This window comes from Triplophysa rosa, linkage group LG23 (assembly GCF_024868665.1).
Source record: "Triplophysa rosa linkage group LG23, Trosa_1v2, whole genome shotgun sequence".
Classification (NCBI taxonomy): Eukaryota; Metazoa; Chordata; class Actinopteri; order Cypriniformes; family Nemacheilidae; genus Triplophysa; species Triplophysa rosa.
Genome location: NC_079912.1, coordinates 19,389,891 through 19,404,427, shown reverse-complemented (window position 1 = coordinate 19,404,427; position 14,537 = coordinate 19,389,891). Strand labels below are relative to the sequence as shown.

At 37.9% G+C, this 14,537-nt stretch overlaps 1 protein-coding gene across 3 annotated transcripts in view; it reads left to right on the top strand.

The window, feature by feature from the left end:
- sntg1 (syntrophin, gamma 1) overlaps positions 1-14,537 on the top strand; it is a 35,695-nt gene that overhangs the window by 1,846 nt on the left and 19,312 nt on the right. Inside the window, exons 2-3 of one of the 3 annotated variants that reach the window (XM_057322567.1) lie at positions 5,977-6,119; positions 12,228-12,277. In XM_057322567.1, coding sequence (XP_057178550.1) covers positions 12,251-12,277 — 27 coding nt within the window. In that variant the 5' untranslated portion in view covers positions 5,977-6,119; positions 12,228-12,250. Of the gene's footprint in view, positions 1-5,973; positions 6,120-12,227; positions 12,278-14,537 lie in introns of all 3 variants that reach the window. The other 2 variants (XM_057322568.1, XM_057322569.1) reach the window with 2 other exon arrangements.

Genomic DNA, 14,537 nt, shown 5'->3' with positions numbered 1-14,537 from the left:
ACATTATATATATATATATATATACAGTATATATCTATAATCCATGTTTCATGCTTGATATTTAATAACTGTTATGTGAGGTTTGCATGTGTCTTGTGAATAATACTTGACAATTCTGCATCGTCATTGGTAGAATAGTTCTCTTGTCTTCACGAATGTGCCCGAGGTTTGTTCAGCTTAAGCATCTTGATTTCCTTCCCCGAACGACCACTTGCGTTTTACGTGGCGGGGTGACAATATCAATCTTTGTTCGTGCCCACAGCGCACAGGCTAGCGTTTGATCTCATTTTAAATCGCAGCGGCGGGCGGCGTTCAAGGTTACACAGCATATCTTCAATAGTGACACACAAGTGCTCTTTTGATCCATCAGGCAGCGGAAGTATCCGGCAGACATTACTTGTAAAACGTGACGAGGCAGATGGCCAAGCTTCTCGTCCGAGGAAGAAATTAAAAACAATGCAGACGATGTGCGTAGAACAAGCACCAGGGTGGGTGATAATAAATGGCGCTGTGTGTGGTTTGATGCCGGCCTAAAAAATAGTGTGATTCAACATTATATGGTGTAGAAATTCCTTTTTATATGCGTGGGACAAATCATGCATCACATTTTTTATCATGTCAACATGGCACTTTATTACTCGCGCAAGCATTGCTTTCTGAATATGAGAACCAGCGTGAGAGTCTGAAGATTCGTATAAAATCCAAACATGCAGAGCTACCTATAGTGAGAGATACATCAAGTGGCGTCCTGACAACCGATTTCTTTCTTTCCAAACTGTCACTAAGCAGCAACAAAGTGTGTTTTTGTGCCTCTCATTTTGTTCAGATCGTCCCAGACCATATGGTTGTTTTTGAACGCGTAATGCTTTTACATGCACGCGAGGATGGTCGAAGATAAACATGAATTATAGCCGCAAGCATTTATAATAATTCAGTCCTGTCAAGCGCACATGATAGTCCTTGTGGTCTTGGCTAAATTAATATTTTGCATACTATGCACTGCTTCCAAGTTGCCTGTTTGTAGAAAAGACCCAGATTTGGCATCCTTGTTTGTCGTTTCTGCTGACCCTTCCGTTCTATTGGCTTCAAAATGGATGTTTAAAATAAACGGTACCACCTCGCACTCGCCTCAAAATGATGCAGCACCTTTAGAAACGTGATGAGTTTGGGAACGAGGCGTCCTCCATGCATCCACTGTTTCCTTCCATATTGACCACTGTAGCGTCCGTGAGGGTTTCCAGCGCTCCGAGCGAGCGTTCACGGCCAGGTGGTGAGAATGTAAAGTAATGGGTCATGAATAATAAACTGTCTTTGGTGTCTTATTCACACTGGTGTGGATGCTGCGGTTCAGCATCTCTCGAGCAGCTCTATAGCAACTAGCGGCGTCGAGTTTTTTCAGTGTCTGTGCACCGATGCCGAGATGTGAAACACTTATTTGTTTCTTTAGTGAGATTTTTTTTCAATGCTATGACACACAGTGACTTTTATTGAATAGTATGTTTACAAATCAATAGCGTATTTGGCATTTGTTGCATCCTAAACATGATGGCTAAATGCAGTCGTCATTGTAGTAATGGTAGTTTGTATTTAATTCAATAAAACCAGATAGAGATATCAGTACAATTAGTACAACTGAGAAAAGTGTATTCTTGAATGACAAATATATTGAGAACGCCATTTAAGGGGAAGTTCACCCAAAAATGAAAGTTTTGTCAACGTATTTTCACTCTCATATGGTTGAAAACATCTATATGATTATTTTGTTTCTGTGGAACACAAAAGAAGATATTTTGAGAAATGCCTCAGTGGTATTGTGTTCATACAATGGAAGTCAATGGGGACCAGTGTTGTTTGGTTACCAACATGCATCAAAATATCTTCATTTGTGTGAGTGAGTAAATGTTAATTATGTGTGAACTATCACAATGTTCTTGCTCAGTCTAAAGATGCAATTTATTCAGTTATTTTCGGTTCTTTGTCTGTTCCTGCGCCCGTGACAAATCTAGGTCCATATCAATATCAATATTAACATTTTGCGTATAAATATTTATCTTGATTGTCATCAAAAATGCAAGATTTCTGCCGCAGCGGCGCTCATCATGTTTGCTAATATGTATCAGTTAGTCTCATATCAACGCACCTCATTTATTCTGTTTTTAATAGGCCGGTCTCACTGACGATTCAGCGCCGAGACACAAAACTTATAAACAAACCAAACTTTGTCTTTCATCACAATACTTTCCTTCCTGACAGCGTATTTAATTACCCATCTTTGTTGGCGTAATGAGTCTCATGTGTCCATTAAGTTTCCTCTGGCACCTTCTCTGTACTTCAAACACCGCCTCGCCAAAACTCATCCATTATAGAGAGAGCGAGAGGTCACGGCTCGGGTCTATAAATGTGCCGTTTGCTAATTCACCGTCGTTATACACGTCGTTGTCACTAAATAGATCTAGTTTGGTGTGGTGATGTAGGCCAGCGGGTCTCGCTGGTGTCTTCAGTAATGAGGGCTAAAGAGAGATCCGCCCGGCGGGCTGGAAGGGCTTGCTTTTGGCAATGAGATGTCAGAGCGGGGTAACACAAAAGGATGAAGTTGGGATGAAGCTTTAATCAAGCGTAATACCATGTTCAAAGTCTCCGAATGACCTTTGTGTTTGTAGCTGGAAGCGTCGTCAACAGAGCTGCTGTCAAGAAAGCTGAGAAACAGTCAATCAGGCCTGATCAAAAACTCTGAGTCGGCCTGACATTTCCATCTGCCCATTATTGTACGGCAGCTGAGATGTTTTCCTCCACTGTCTGTTTGTTGTAAAGGGTGGTAGAATGGTGAAGTGATGCTATCAGGTGGTAATACCATCTCGGAGGAAAATTGCTTCGAGGCTGCTCTTTAAGAGCTCAGGAGACTTCTCAGGTATGTTTAAAATAACTTTATTTCAGATGTTTCTTGTAAAATTGGAAAAAGAAAAACATGTGTAATAATAATGAATAGGGTACAGTAGCTTAGCTGAATAATCTGGTTTTGGATTTATATCATAAAATAAGATCTGATTCATCAGTTTGTGACTTTGTGAAGACATGTTTGCGATTACTAGGTGCTTTTTATCGGAGAAGCAAAATGGTTTAACTATAGCATGGGTTTTCAAACCTTTTTGTCAACTGAACCCCTTTGACCTCATTTTTGTACCTGAGGTACCCCCTGAGATTCGAATAATTGAATAGCACATTTGTATATTGCTGCTGTCCTTCTAAAACCTTGTTTCTCCATATTTTGTGATTTTTTTTATTATTAAAAAATTGCCATAAATCAAGAATTATCAGTAGTGCTTGTCAACCTTGACAACACAGTATTTAATCATTTAGAAACTACAGTGTATTTTCCATTTCCTGAAAAACAGCGAATAACTATTGTTATTTATTAAACCTGTAAGGATGTAACGATTCACTCAATGAGATGCGATTCACGATACTGATCTCACAAATCACAAATGAGAAATGAACAACTGCCCTTTTATTATTTCTCAAACGCTGCACATTTCTTTGTAAAACAGAAATATATTTTACATCAAATAACAAAACTAAACTGCAATTTTAAAACAAATTCCAAATCAAATAAAAACTGAATAATACAAAAATCTCTTTAATAAATAAACAAACTAAGACTAAGTGCTTTTCTTGGATTTTTTACATTTCATAAAAATCTGCATATCCACGTTTTCCAAGTTCGCAGTAAACACAGCGGCCCCTGGTGTTCAAAACATGTATTGCGATTCAAATAACATCTCAACCGGCTTGAATCGTCACATATTAAAATAGATTTTCAACCGGCTCACGGTGAATCGTTACATCCCTATAAACCTGTAACGGAAACAACTTGTATATACATACAGTACACCCCTGCAATTCCCTCGCAAACCACCAGGGTTCCTTGACCCCGGATTGGAAAACCCAGAACTATTGTAATCTTTTATTTTTTTTTAACCACCCTATCCTACACAACCCATCATGGTAGAACAAATAAACAACAAAGCGTTCACCACTCGCTCATAATACAACAGCTTTGAGAAGAGAGAAAGTGTGCGTCTAATAGAAAGTGAACAAGGATAGGCCTATTTTAAACAGACTCCATTATCATCACCTAATAGGACACCCGTCACATTTATAATCTGATCTCTAGCTATCCGTCTGCCACACAGAGGCGTTTTCTCTGACTGCACATTCATTCTTATATTCATATGTATTCTTCCCTTATAAAAATGATCAACATGTTTTAACTCAACCATTTGTATCATCATATTTTTACTACAAATACCATAGTTACTGTAGTCAAACCATGGGTAATTATTTTGTAAGGGTTTATATATGTTGTACATCTCTAACATACTCTATGCCTTGTTGACCATGAGCTCAGTGTAATATTTCTTTGTTTAAATACCATGGAAATTCCCAATGCGAGACCGAGTGTGAGCGTGTTTGTTTTCCTCACGTCTCGACTGTGAAACGCATCAAATTGTGTTTTTTGTCTGGCACCTCATGGGAGCGTGTGCACTCACCTGCTCAGGAAAAACCGTGTGAATAAGATTGACCTTGATACGGCATCAGTATCAACCTCGACTCTTCGGGTTTTCTGAGGTTGTGTGTGTGTGTGTTAGTGTAAGCATTAGATTCATAACCAAAGTGATGTTAACAGCATATTGTTAGCCTCAGCAGTGCGCTGTGCCGCCAAGAATTATACCGCCGTTGTTTTCCGATATACTGTTTCATTCATCAAACAGTGCCAGCGTTTTTCTGTAATTTCACAGGGACACTTGTAAAAGTCCTTTGAGTTGTTGTGCACTGAAGTCTGGAAGAAATGAATAGCCTTTGTGGTCCCAGTGCGCTGGCCATTATGATGGAGGAAAGTGCACTTGTTCATTTCCAGGCCCGCTTTGACCAATGGAGTCAACAACAAAGATTTTACAGCGCTTGGTTACGGCTTCGCTGTTTTTCAAAGCCAAAGTTGGACGTTTACGTTGCCCACACTCCGATGATACGCGCACGGATGAAGCAAGATTATATGAGTCAGCCGTGCATAATGCAGTTTTAATGATGACGAATAATGGTTTTATTTGAGACGTTTCGGAGGTGCAGTCGTGGAGCTGTGAAAGTAAATGTGTGAAGTAGAGCTCGCCTGCGAGAAAAGATCACAGAATGGACTCGTGGGTGAATTATCCTCAGGACCGGAGATCTTTTAGCATTGTGTTGTGCTGGAATCAACCTTTGTGACCTCCGAGCTGAGGCGCTGGGCAATTTACGAAACATGCATCTCGATGCTTTTTTCGTGGTCATATCCAGAACTACTTGAGCACTAATGCTATTTTTACAGATTTCTCTAAACAAGCAAATCGTTCGGGAGCGAAATTCGAATCAGAATGAATCATAGCCAGTGGCGTTGTTTGGAGGCATTTTCATTCGAGCGTATTGACGGTATGCTTTTTGTGTTCGAGGATGAAAATGACTGGATGCGTACAGTGGAACTAGATGTAAATTGCTTTAAATTGTCTTGCTCTCAATGTTGGCAAATACCCACCGAAGCCAATTACCGGGCTTCAATATTTCTTTTCGAAATCCTGAAGAAAAGATAAAAGCATTCAACAATGAGAGGCTGTTTTTGGACAGCAACAATGCATTACTCCGTGTTGTTAAGTGTTTTTAAAATGAGTTAATGCGTGCGGCTTTTGTCCGACATGCATATATTAACCAAACGTCTTTTTCTTTAAGTCATGGCAACATTTTGCATAAACGCATCCGATTAACTTCATTATAATTTAAAATGATAAGTTGAATTGAATGCCAACAAGAATGTTTTACAGTGAAGTAAATGTGCACTGGTGTTATATTAAATGATGAAATATTAACTTCATGTTCTCTTTGCATAATTCATTTGGATGTGATGAAATATACATTTATATAATGTATATAAATACTGTTGTATGTCAGCAGCTGAGGGACCCTGGTTGGCCCAGAAGGCAAAATCCAATATTGGAACACTGGAATAAAAATAAAAATCCCTTGACGCTAAGAAACCGCCTCCTTCCCCATGGCTCGACCTCCATGCTTGCTGTGCTGAAGATCTTTCCCTGAAGGTAAGCCAAAAAAAGCCTGTGACTTTATTTGCCGTTCGACCAATTGGCACATTTCCTTAACTTGCTGCTCTTAAAGAGACAGAACACCCAAAAATGAAGATCCAGTCATCTTTTGACAGCGCTCCCATCAGATGGTGTCAGACTTGTATCATACTTTTTCTTCTGTGAAACACAAATGGAAATGTCTAAACACACACGAACCAACATGTGCTTTTGTGTCACAGCTGGTGATGAGATGAACCGTTTCTTTAAGAACAAATTCCCCCTGGCTTTTAGCCTACATACATTAGACAAGTGCTCTGTGAATCTCACACGAAAACGAGAAGAACAATGTGACGCACGATGTAGAAGGCTGATTTCAAGAAAACGCCTCTCGCGAGGCTCGTGCAATTGTTCAGAGACGCCCAACAGATGAGGTGCCTGGATTATTGAGGTGCCCCGGCCTGTTAAGATGCAAATCAGATCTCTTTTTCACAGAATGAGGAATGGAGTGAGTCAGTGTGGAGCGTGTGCCAGCTGAACATGCTAGGCATGATACAGAGAGAACGCAGGGTACAGCACGTAGTAAACGATAGAAAACACTTAACATTTCTATTTTTGGTTCGGTGTACAGCGACCGCGCTTTAATGAGCTCTGAAATGTCTAGGAATGACGTTAGTATTGATTTGCAGCTGTTCGGTGCTCTGTGTTCTGTTTGAATACAACATACGGTCCTCTATATTCAGTGCTGGAGTCATTGTGTACTGATCATTTCATTCCTGGCACATGTACATTTACATTACATTTATGCATTTGGCAGACGCTTTTATCCAAAGCAACATACATTGCATTATACTATACATTTGTTTTTTAAGTAAAGTGCGATCGAACCCATGACCTTGGCATTGCTAGCACCAACCACTCTAGCTCTAACCACTGAGCTACAATCAAGCCATTCTTAGCACTGTAATATAAAAAATAAAATACTGTACATAAAAATGATATATAAAAGTAATATTTACCTTATTTTAATACAGTATTTATTAGAGATTCACCGATGCTAAATTTCTCCACCGATACCGATAGCCGATTATTCCGAGTTGCATCTGCCGATACAGATTCTGAAGATTAAATTAATATTTTTTAACTTTCTGAATGTTATTAAATCATAAAACGACTAATAATATTGTACATCAAAGTGGTGATGTGTCTTAACATTTTCTAGATCATCGGCTGCTTTTAAGCTAGTGTGAAAAATTGCTTTTATCGACCGATACCGATTATTGGCCGATATATCGATGCATTCCTAGTATTTATACATCTTAATGCCTTTAATGCATGCAGTATCATGCATACTTTTTAAATCAAAAAGTAAAAAGGGCAAAAGTTGCAAATGTGATCATCTTGAAAATTATATTTGAATGCAAAACTTACTAATGCTCTGCAAAACAGGCTTTAGTTTAATTTATGCAAAACATGATTTCTTATTTTCATTTTTTGGGGTGAAATATGAACTCGAGATGTTTTTGTGTGCATTTATTATACCTTTAGGGTGACAAATGTTTCATATTAGCATATGAACTAATTCAAATGTAATTTCTGGTGTGGTGGTTTGTCTTTGTTGTGGCATTATGTTGGTTTGGTAGATTATACACCCGCTGAGTTTCTCGCAGACTGCCTCAGGCGACTATAAAAGCAAATTCAACCTTCATCGCGTCAATAAAAACATAATAGAATGTTTTTCTGATAAAGCATCGGGCGGCTTTATTTTGTTGGCACGCCGTTGATAGATGATGATGATCATTGGGTCACTTCAACAGAAAGAGGGATTTCATTAGGCGCTCATTGTCGTTTCTTGATGTGTATGGACGAAGCTACGGATGGCACCCATGTGGAAAGATGTTATTATTATAGATGTTATAAGTGATGTTATTAGGGAACACTAGATCATGTACCGCTGATGAATTATTCATCGAGAGGGTGTCTGAAGGCCGGGGGTCTTCTGCCAGGCCGATCGTAGCTGGAATCGATCAGTGCTGGAAGTTCTAAGCAATCTGTGATGTCTGTTCCAGCTCTGAGGGTTGGAGGGGACTGTAGCTCATTTTGACAGATGGCACTCGAGTGCTATTCACCGTCGTCCCTTTAGAGCCACACATCCTCTCACTTACGAGCCTCGTATCGCTGTTACCCTCTAAGTGCACTTCATCTTGGGAAAGGTTCATCTTTGAGACACCTTTGTCAATTCTTGATATATAATGGGAAATTTAAGGGCTCGCCCAGTATATCTCGGGAATGAAGGTATCTTCACTTATGGACACATGCATCTTATCATTCGAGTCCTCTCAGAGCAAGAACTAAAGTGAACTGAAGATTAAAGTGCTCGAAAAAATGCAAGGTTGTCCGTGTGTACACGTAACATGCGGAGAAACCGGCAGACAGTTAGTGTTGTAATATTTCCACATTTCCACATCCTAACTGGCACAAATTGCAGTTTTTTATGTTTGACCCTTTGATGTCATGCTTTTTTTTAACCACTCTAGATGTGATGTCACATCCAAATTGCTATAGAAGTGACTATCTTCTACCCTTGTTCATAGTTCAATATTACTATTTTCTCAAGTTTTAATTTTATGCAATACAAAATTAAATTTCTAACTAAACATGTTTGTCTTGTCTTCCAGTACAAATGTCTGAAAATTCTTAAATCAAGATATATTTAGGCTACTTGACAAGGAAAGTCACCTAAGATAGTGTTATAATTTTGTATTATGAAAGAAAATATAAAAGTTAGGCCTAAGTAAGTTTATGTTTGTAAAGCAAATTTGCCAATATGGTAAGAAAAATAAACTTGATTTGGTTTTACCTTTTTCCTTAGTACCTAATTCAAGTTTATTCTTTTTTATCTTGAAGCTTATATTTTCTTTCGTGAAACGACTAAATATCTTAGGCCACTCTCATTGAAACAGTGTCCCTTGAAACAAAACTGATTTAAGAAATTTTAGATATTTCTAGAAAACGAGACAAAAAAGCTTCTTCTTACTTTTTCTTACTGCACAAAAAATGATTTTTTACATTTTCTTCTTCAATATACAAAGTACAAATATCTAAAAAGATTTGAAGTGCAAACATCTAAAACAGGGGTCGGGAACCTTTTTTAACCAAAGAGCCATTTTTCTAGTTTTGGTTCATTCATTTTTGTAAACCAGCCATTGCAGAAACTACTATTATATACAGTATATATATATTTCAATTTCTTCAATACTAACTTGACTTATGTCCACAGAATACATGGAGCTCCGTTCTCGCGGCACTTTGATGTCACACGCCGATCGGTCTGCGCAACACCTCATGAAAGCGAACATAACTAGCGTCTTGCTAATAGCTTTGTAGTTCGGTTCGTACGTGGTCTAGACACTTACACAACGGCATTGAAACTCCTCTGTCAACATTGACAGCTGTATGTATGGATATGCTTGTGGATAACACTGCATGCGTGTGTTGGCCAGGACCAAGGACCAAACTTTGAAAACTTTTCTGTTCATTGAAATTAAATTAAATATTGACCTAAAAATTATTGGAAAAACTGAACTAAAGGAAAAATTTAAATATTGCCTCAAAAATAAACTGAAATAAGTTTAAAGAACTAAAATTATAATAATGAACAAAAACTAAAATAAAATGTAATTAATCTTATATAGCAACAAATTCTACAATGACAAAAGCAGATACCAAAATGGCTAAAACTTTAAGTAAAATGAACATAAAAATAAAAAAATAAAAGCTAATTAAAAATATTTCTAAAACTAAAATCAAAACTATAATAATTCTGGCCAGGACAACCTGAAATATTCATATAAATTATGACGTTTTAACAATCAAATGATGGTGAAGGGTAAGACGCACCACATGATTTTTGAAAAGAGCCACGTGTGGCTCGCTCCAAGATAAATTAACTTAAAAAGGAAAATGACATATACGTCTCCTTTTCTAAAAGGAAATATCAAAATGAAGTGAGTTTATGCTTAAAATAAGAAAAAATATCTGACAATTGGGTGATTGAACTTAAAATGTGCTTCACGATGCCATAGAAGAACATTTTTGCTTAAATGGTTCAATCAAAAACTTTTAACATCTGAAGAACCTTTCTTTCTACTTTTTGTAGTGGACTAAAGTTTTTTTTAGACTTTTCAAAAGTAGGAAAGAAACTCTTCTTACAAGAACCTTTGTATAAATGGTTCTTTGGGGAACCAAAAATGGTTGTGCTACGGTATCACTGTAACTAGAATCTTCAGTAGCACCTTTTTTAAAAGTGTAATTATGTAAACTTACTTAGTTTGTTTTTTACATCAAGTTTATCACGGGCAGATATTTGATCATGTTTTAAACATACTTACTTCATTTTGATAAATAAAGATATCAAGTATAAGATATGACATTTTTGCACTGTAAATTCAAATGGCTGACATGCATCTTATATGCAGAAAGTATAAATAAAATAAACTATTTATTTTGTCATTTAATAATTCTTGCGTCAAGGAGTCCTGTGCGTCGTCAATTGTGCTCTCGTGGTTGTGTTTTTATTTCAATGTGCTCTGAGAGATGGCACAGCAGAAGCTGTCACTTATTTTCCCCCGTGAAACAATTTCCTAAACAAACAAGTTTAATCCTTACACGCGCCAGCGCGTCGGAGCACGAGCAGCATTTGAATGTAAACCACTTGCGTTATGAATTACTGAGACATTTGTAAGGTAACACTGCAGAAGAGGAGATCTGTTTCTCATCGTCAAACAGCAGAAACACTTTTGTCCATCATAACAGTGTTGTGAAAAAGGCTTAAAATGTATAAATGAATAACAAGAACATCACAAGTATCATGATGTGTTGGATGAATCTCGCAGGACCTGAATCAAATCAAAAGAATTATTTTACTTTTTTAATGCCCATTAAACACATTTGACCCCTTCGGTTTTTGTTATCATAATGCAAAACAACTCGTTCCCATAACTGTACCTGAAAATGATGTATATTTTATGTATATGTATATTTTAAGTTAAGAAGTGCTCATTGGTCTTTGGTGTACTGCTTTTATGCTGATTGTATTAAGTATTTAAAAATGCAACATCACAGTAATGAGAATTTAATGATCGTTATTTGGAATAATGGCTTACAAAAAAACCCTCAAAACGTCCAGATGCATTATGGTAATGAATTGAATGGGGAAATGTTCTTAATGGTGATGTAAATACCGTCACAATGCAGTCAGTTGTTAGAAGCCCTCTTCGTGGAAAGGAACTTAAATTATTATGATTGCTACGTATTATTCTATTATTATGATTAAATAATTCAGTTTGGTTTATTGAGAAGTTCCCTACATCTTCACAAGGAAATGCTGTAATGATTAAGAATGTCGCTTGTGGGATTTAATAACATTATCATTAGGTATTTGGAGGCGGCGGGGTTTGTTTGGATGTCATATTGTTATTGCACAATGAAGCATTCATGCACACCATGTATTCCAAAGCAGAATTTGTGGTACATGTTTACAGACCTCCCAAATACGCACTGATATATTGTTGCTCACTGAATTATTTGGCAGACCTGCGAGCACCTTGAAATGCCACATTTGCATTCGTATTGAGAAGCGCTTATTGGTTTCCAGTCAGTTCATCTGTTTCGCCTGCCGTAAAAAAACAAGCGGTTTTAAAAGTTTTAGTTAAAGCATTTCACACAAGATGTTTACTCGCTGAGTTTACAAACGCTGATACTGGTGCTATTTGTCAAAACAAGAGTTTTGATTGAATTTCAGCACACGGCTGCAGTGAGTGCGCATTCACGCACGGCAAAACCAAATATTTCATCTGCCGTTTACAAACTAACCATGAAAAGTTCAATTCGAATTCATTCTCATTTATTTGTAACGCCTTTCTTTCTTTCTTTCTTTCTTTCTTTCTTTCTTTCTTTCTTTCTTTCTTTCTTTCTTTCTTTCTTTCTTTCTTTCTTTCTTTCTTTCTATCTTTCTTTCTTTCTCATGTACCTCTTTGCCGCAGGTCAGTAAAATCATTGCCAAAGTAGTATTTCATAATTAAATGATGATAACATGTTGTGTTTTTTCTTTGTTTACTCTCTAAGGGCTGTTTCTCTGACCATAGCACATGGATTTCAAGACTTCAAATGAAGAGGTAATACATATCTACAGATTTTACATGCCAGCTTTGGTATTTCCGCTACAGATCTGGAGATCAGGAAAACATCTGCTGTGTAAAAACATCTGACAAATGTCCAAGAAAAGGCCATTTTACACACGTTTTAAATGATAAACATCTTACAGACGTCTTCTAGATGTCTGTGTGACATCTAACAGGAAACGTCTCCATGACGCATTGCAGATGAGTAAACAATAAAAAAATACGTCTTGCAGATGTTAATGCAGACATCAAAAAGACGTCTCCCAGATGTATCTGTGCTATCAGCCCAGCTAGCACATGTATGTCTGTTATACGTCTGCTAGGACACATATGGGCTCTGGAGATCTGGAAAACGTCTGCTGTGTAAAAACATCTGCAGACGTCTCCTAGATGTCTATTTGACATCTGACAGCAGATGTCTCCAGGACATGCAACGTGTAACAGATCTATTTTTATGCTGTTCGTTAAGGGAAACGTAATGTTCACAAAAGTCATTGAGAGAGGCAGGAACGCATTGATCAAATAAATGGATTTATAGACTATCCACGGGGAAACAGAGATTGCTTCTGTGCCCGCGTGAGACTTATTTAACAGCAAACAGACTCACAATTGCAGTCTGGGAAATATCCTTAACATTCAGATGACAGTAGTGAGTAAAATCGGGACCGGCCACATATAGCATTATGTTGATGTGTTTTTTGAGTACAGTACAGCTATGAATGTCAAGAGCACAAGTTTAATAGCCGTTGGGCTCAGAAATGAGGACGGGGAGGCGGCGTGTGTGTAGAAGATTAATGGATGCTCTGAGGAGGATAAGTCTTGTGTACATAGACGATAGAGAGACAGAGATGTTTCAATGTGTTTGTCCAGCGATTTGCTTCTCAAACATTACACGCAAGACGAGTTTCAACACCTTGTGGCCAGAGTTTTCGCATTTCAATCTTTTTGTGCTAATGCCATAACAGGCCCTCCAGTGGGGTGCTTTTCTATCTTGTGGATCTTTTTTAACTGTGATGAGCAGTCATATTGTAACCTGCACACCTCGGACAATCAGGAAATGGAAAAACAGTGTAGTTATTAAATGATTGTACTGTGTTGTCAGAGTATACAAGCACTTTTTATTGGTTAGATATTTGCAAAACCCGGTGAAAAACATAAAGGGTGACCAATAATAATGATGATTTATGGCAAAATCATGAGATATGGAGATGCAAGGTTTCAGAAGGAAAGCAGCGATATATGGGCATACATGTCTCTGCAGGATGTTTTTGACTCTGAATCTCAAGGGCACATATGGGTGACACTTGATTGCCATGGCAACAGAATCAAGCATCAGGGCATTGCGTGTACCATGTGTCCTAGCAACACAAGTTATTGAATACGTGTCATTCTAGTATTGGCCTTAAAAGTTAGCAGATAACATACTCAACCAAACGTCCACGATTGAGATAAAACATATTAGTCGTGTGTCGTTTTCAATTATACTGTCATTTTATTGCTGTGCGCAAGTATTTATTTGCTGTATTAGCTTATATAGAATGTTAACTATGCCGTTGAAGTGATAGTTCGCCCATAAATAAAAATTCTGTCATCATTTACTCACCCTCTTGTTCATTTCAAAGCCGTATGACTTTCTTTCTTCAACAGAACACAAAAGATATTTTGAAGAATGTTGTTAACTGCCCCATTGTCTGTACAAGCCTGTTCGGCTACCAAAAATCTCTTCTTTTGTGTTCTGCGGAGGAAAGAAAGTCATACAGGTTTGAAATGACAAGAGGGTGAGTAAATGATGACAGAATTTTCATTTTTGGGTGAACTGTCCCTTTAAGTGTCTTGAATTATTCCCAAAATGTGAAAATGTCACAAGAAATGTGCATGACGTTTCGGAGAAATGACACAAATTGCTCATAACGCCTTGACGGACGGAACGTCACTTACGTAATTGTTCTCAAATGTCACTTTAAAAATGAAGTCGTTCAACTCACGGTTGAGTAAAATATGGACAAACCAACTGTGGCAAGTAGGTGTCGCTGCATTCCGCGGTGGACGTCCAACACGACCCACGTGACATGTCAGAGGCCACGCCCAGGAGTGGGGATTCATAAAGTTTGGTGTTGGGAGGGGCGTGGCTTCTTCCGTGACACTTGGATGTGGGCTGGGTTGGATGTCCATCGCAGGTTGCAGTGAAATGCCTCTCAACTGTGGTTAAAAGTACCCTATAAATGTCCATACAGCATGCGACCCAAGCGTTTTT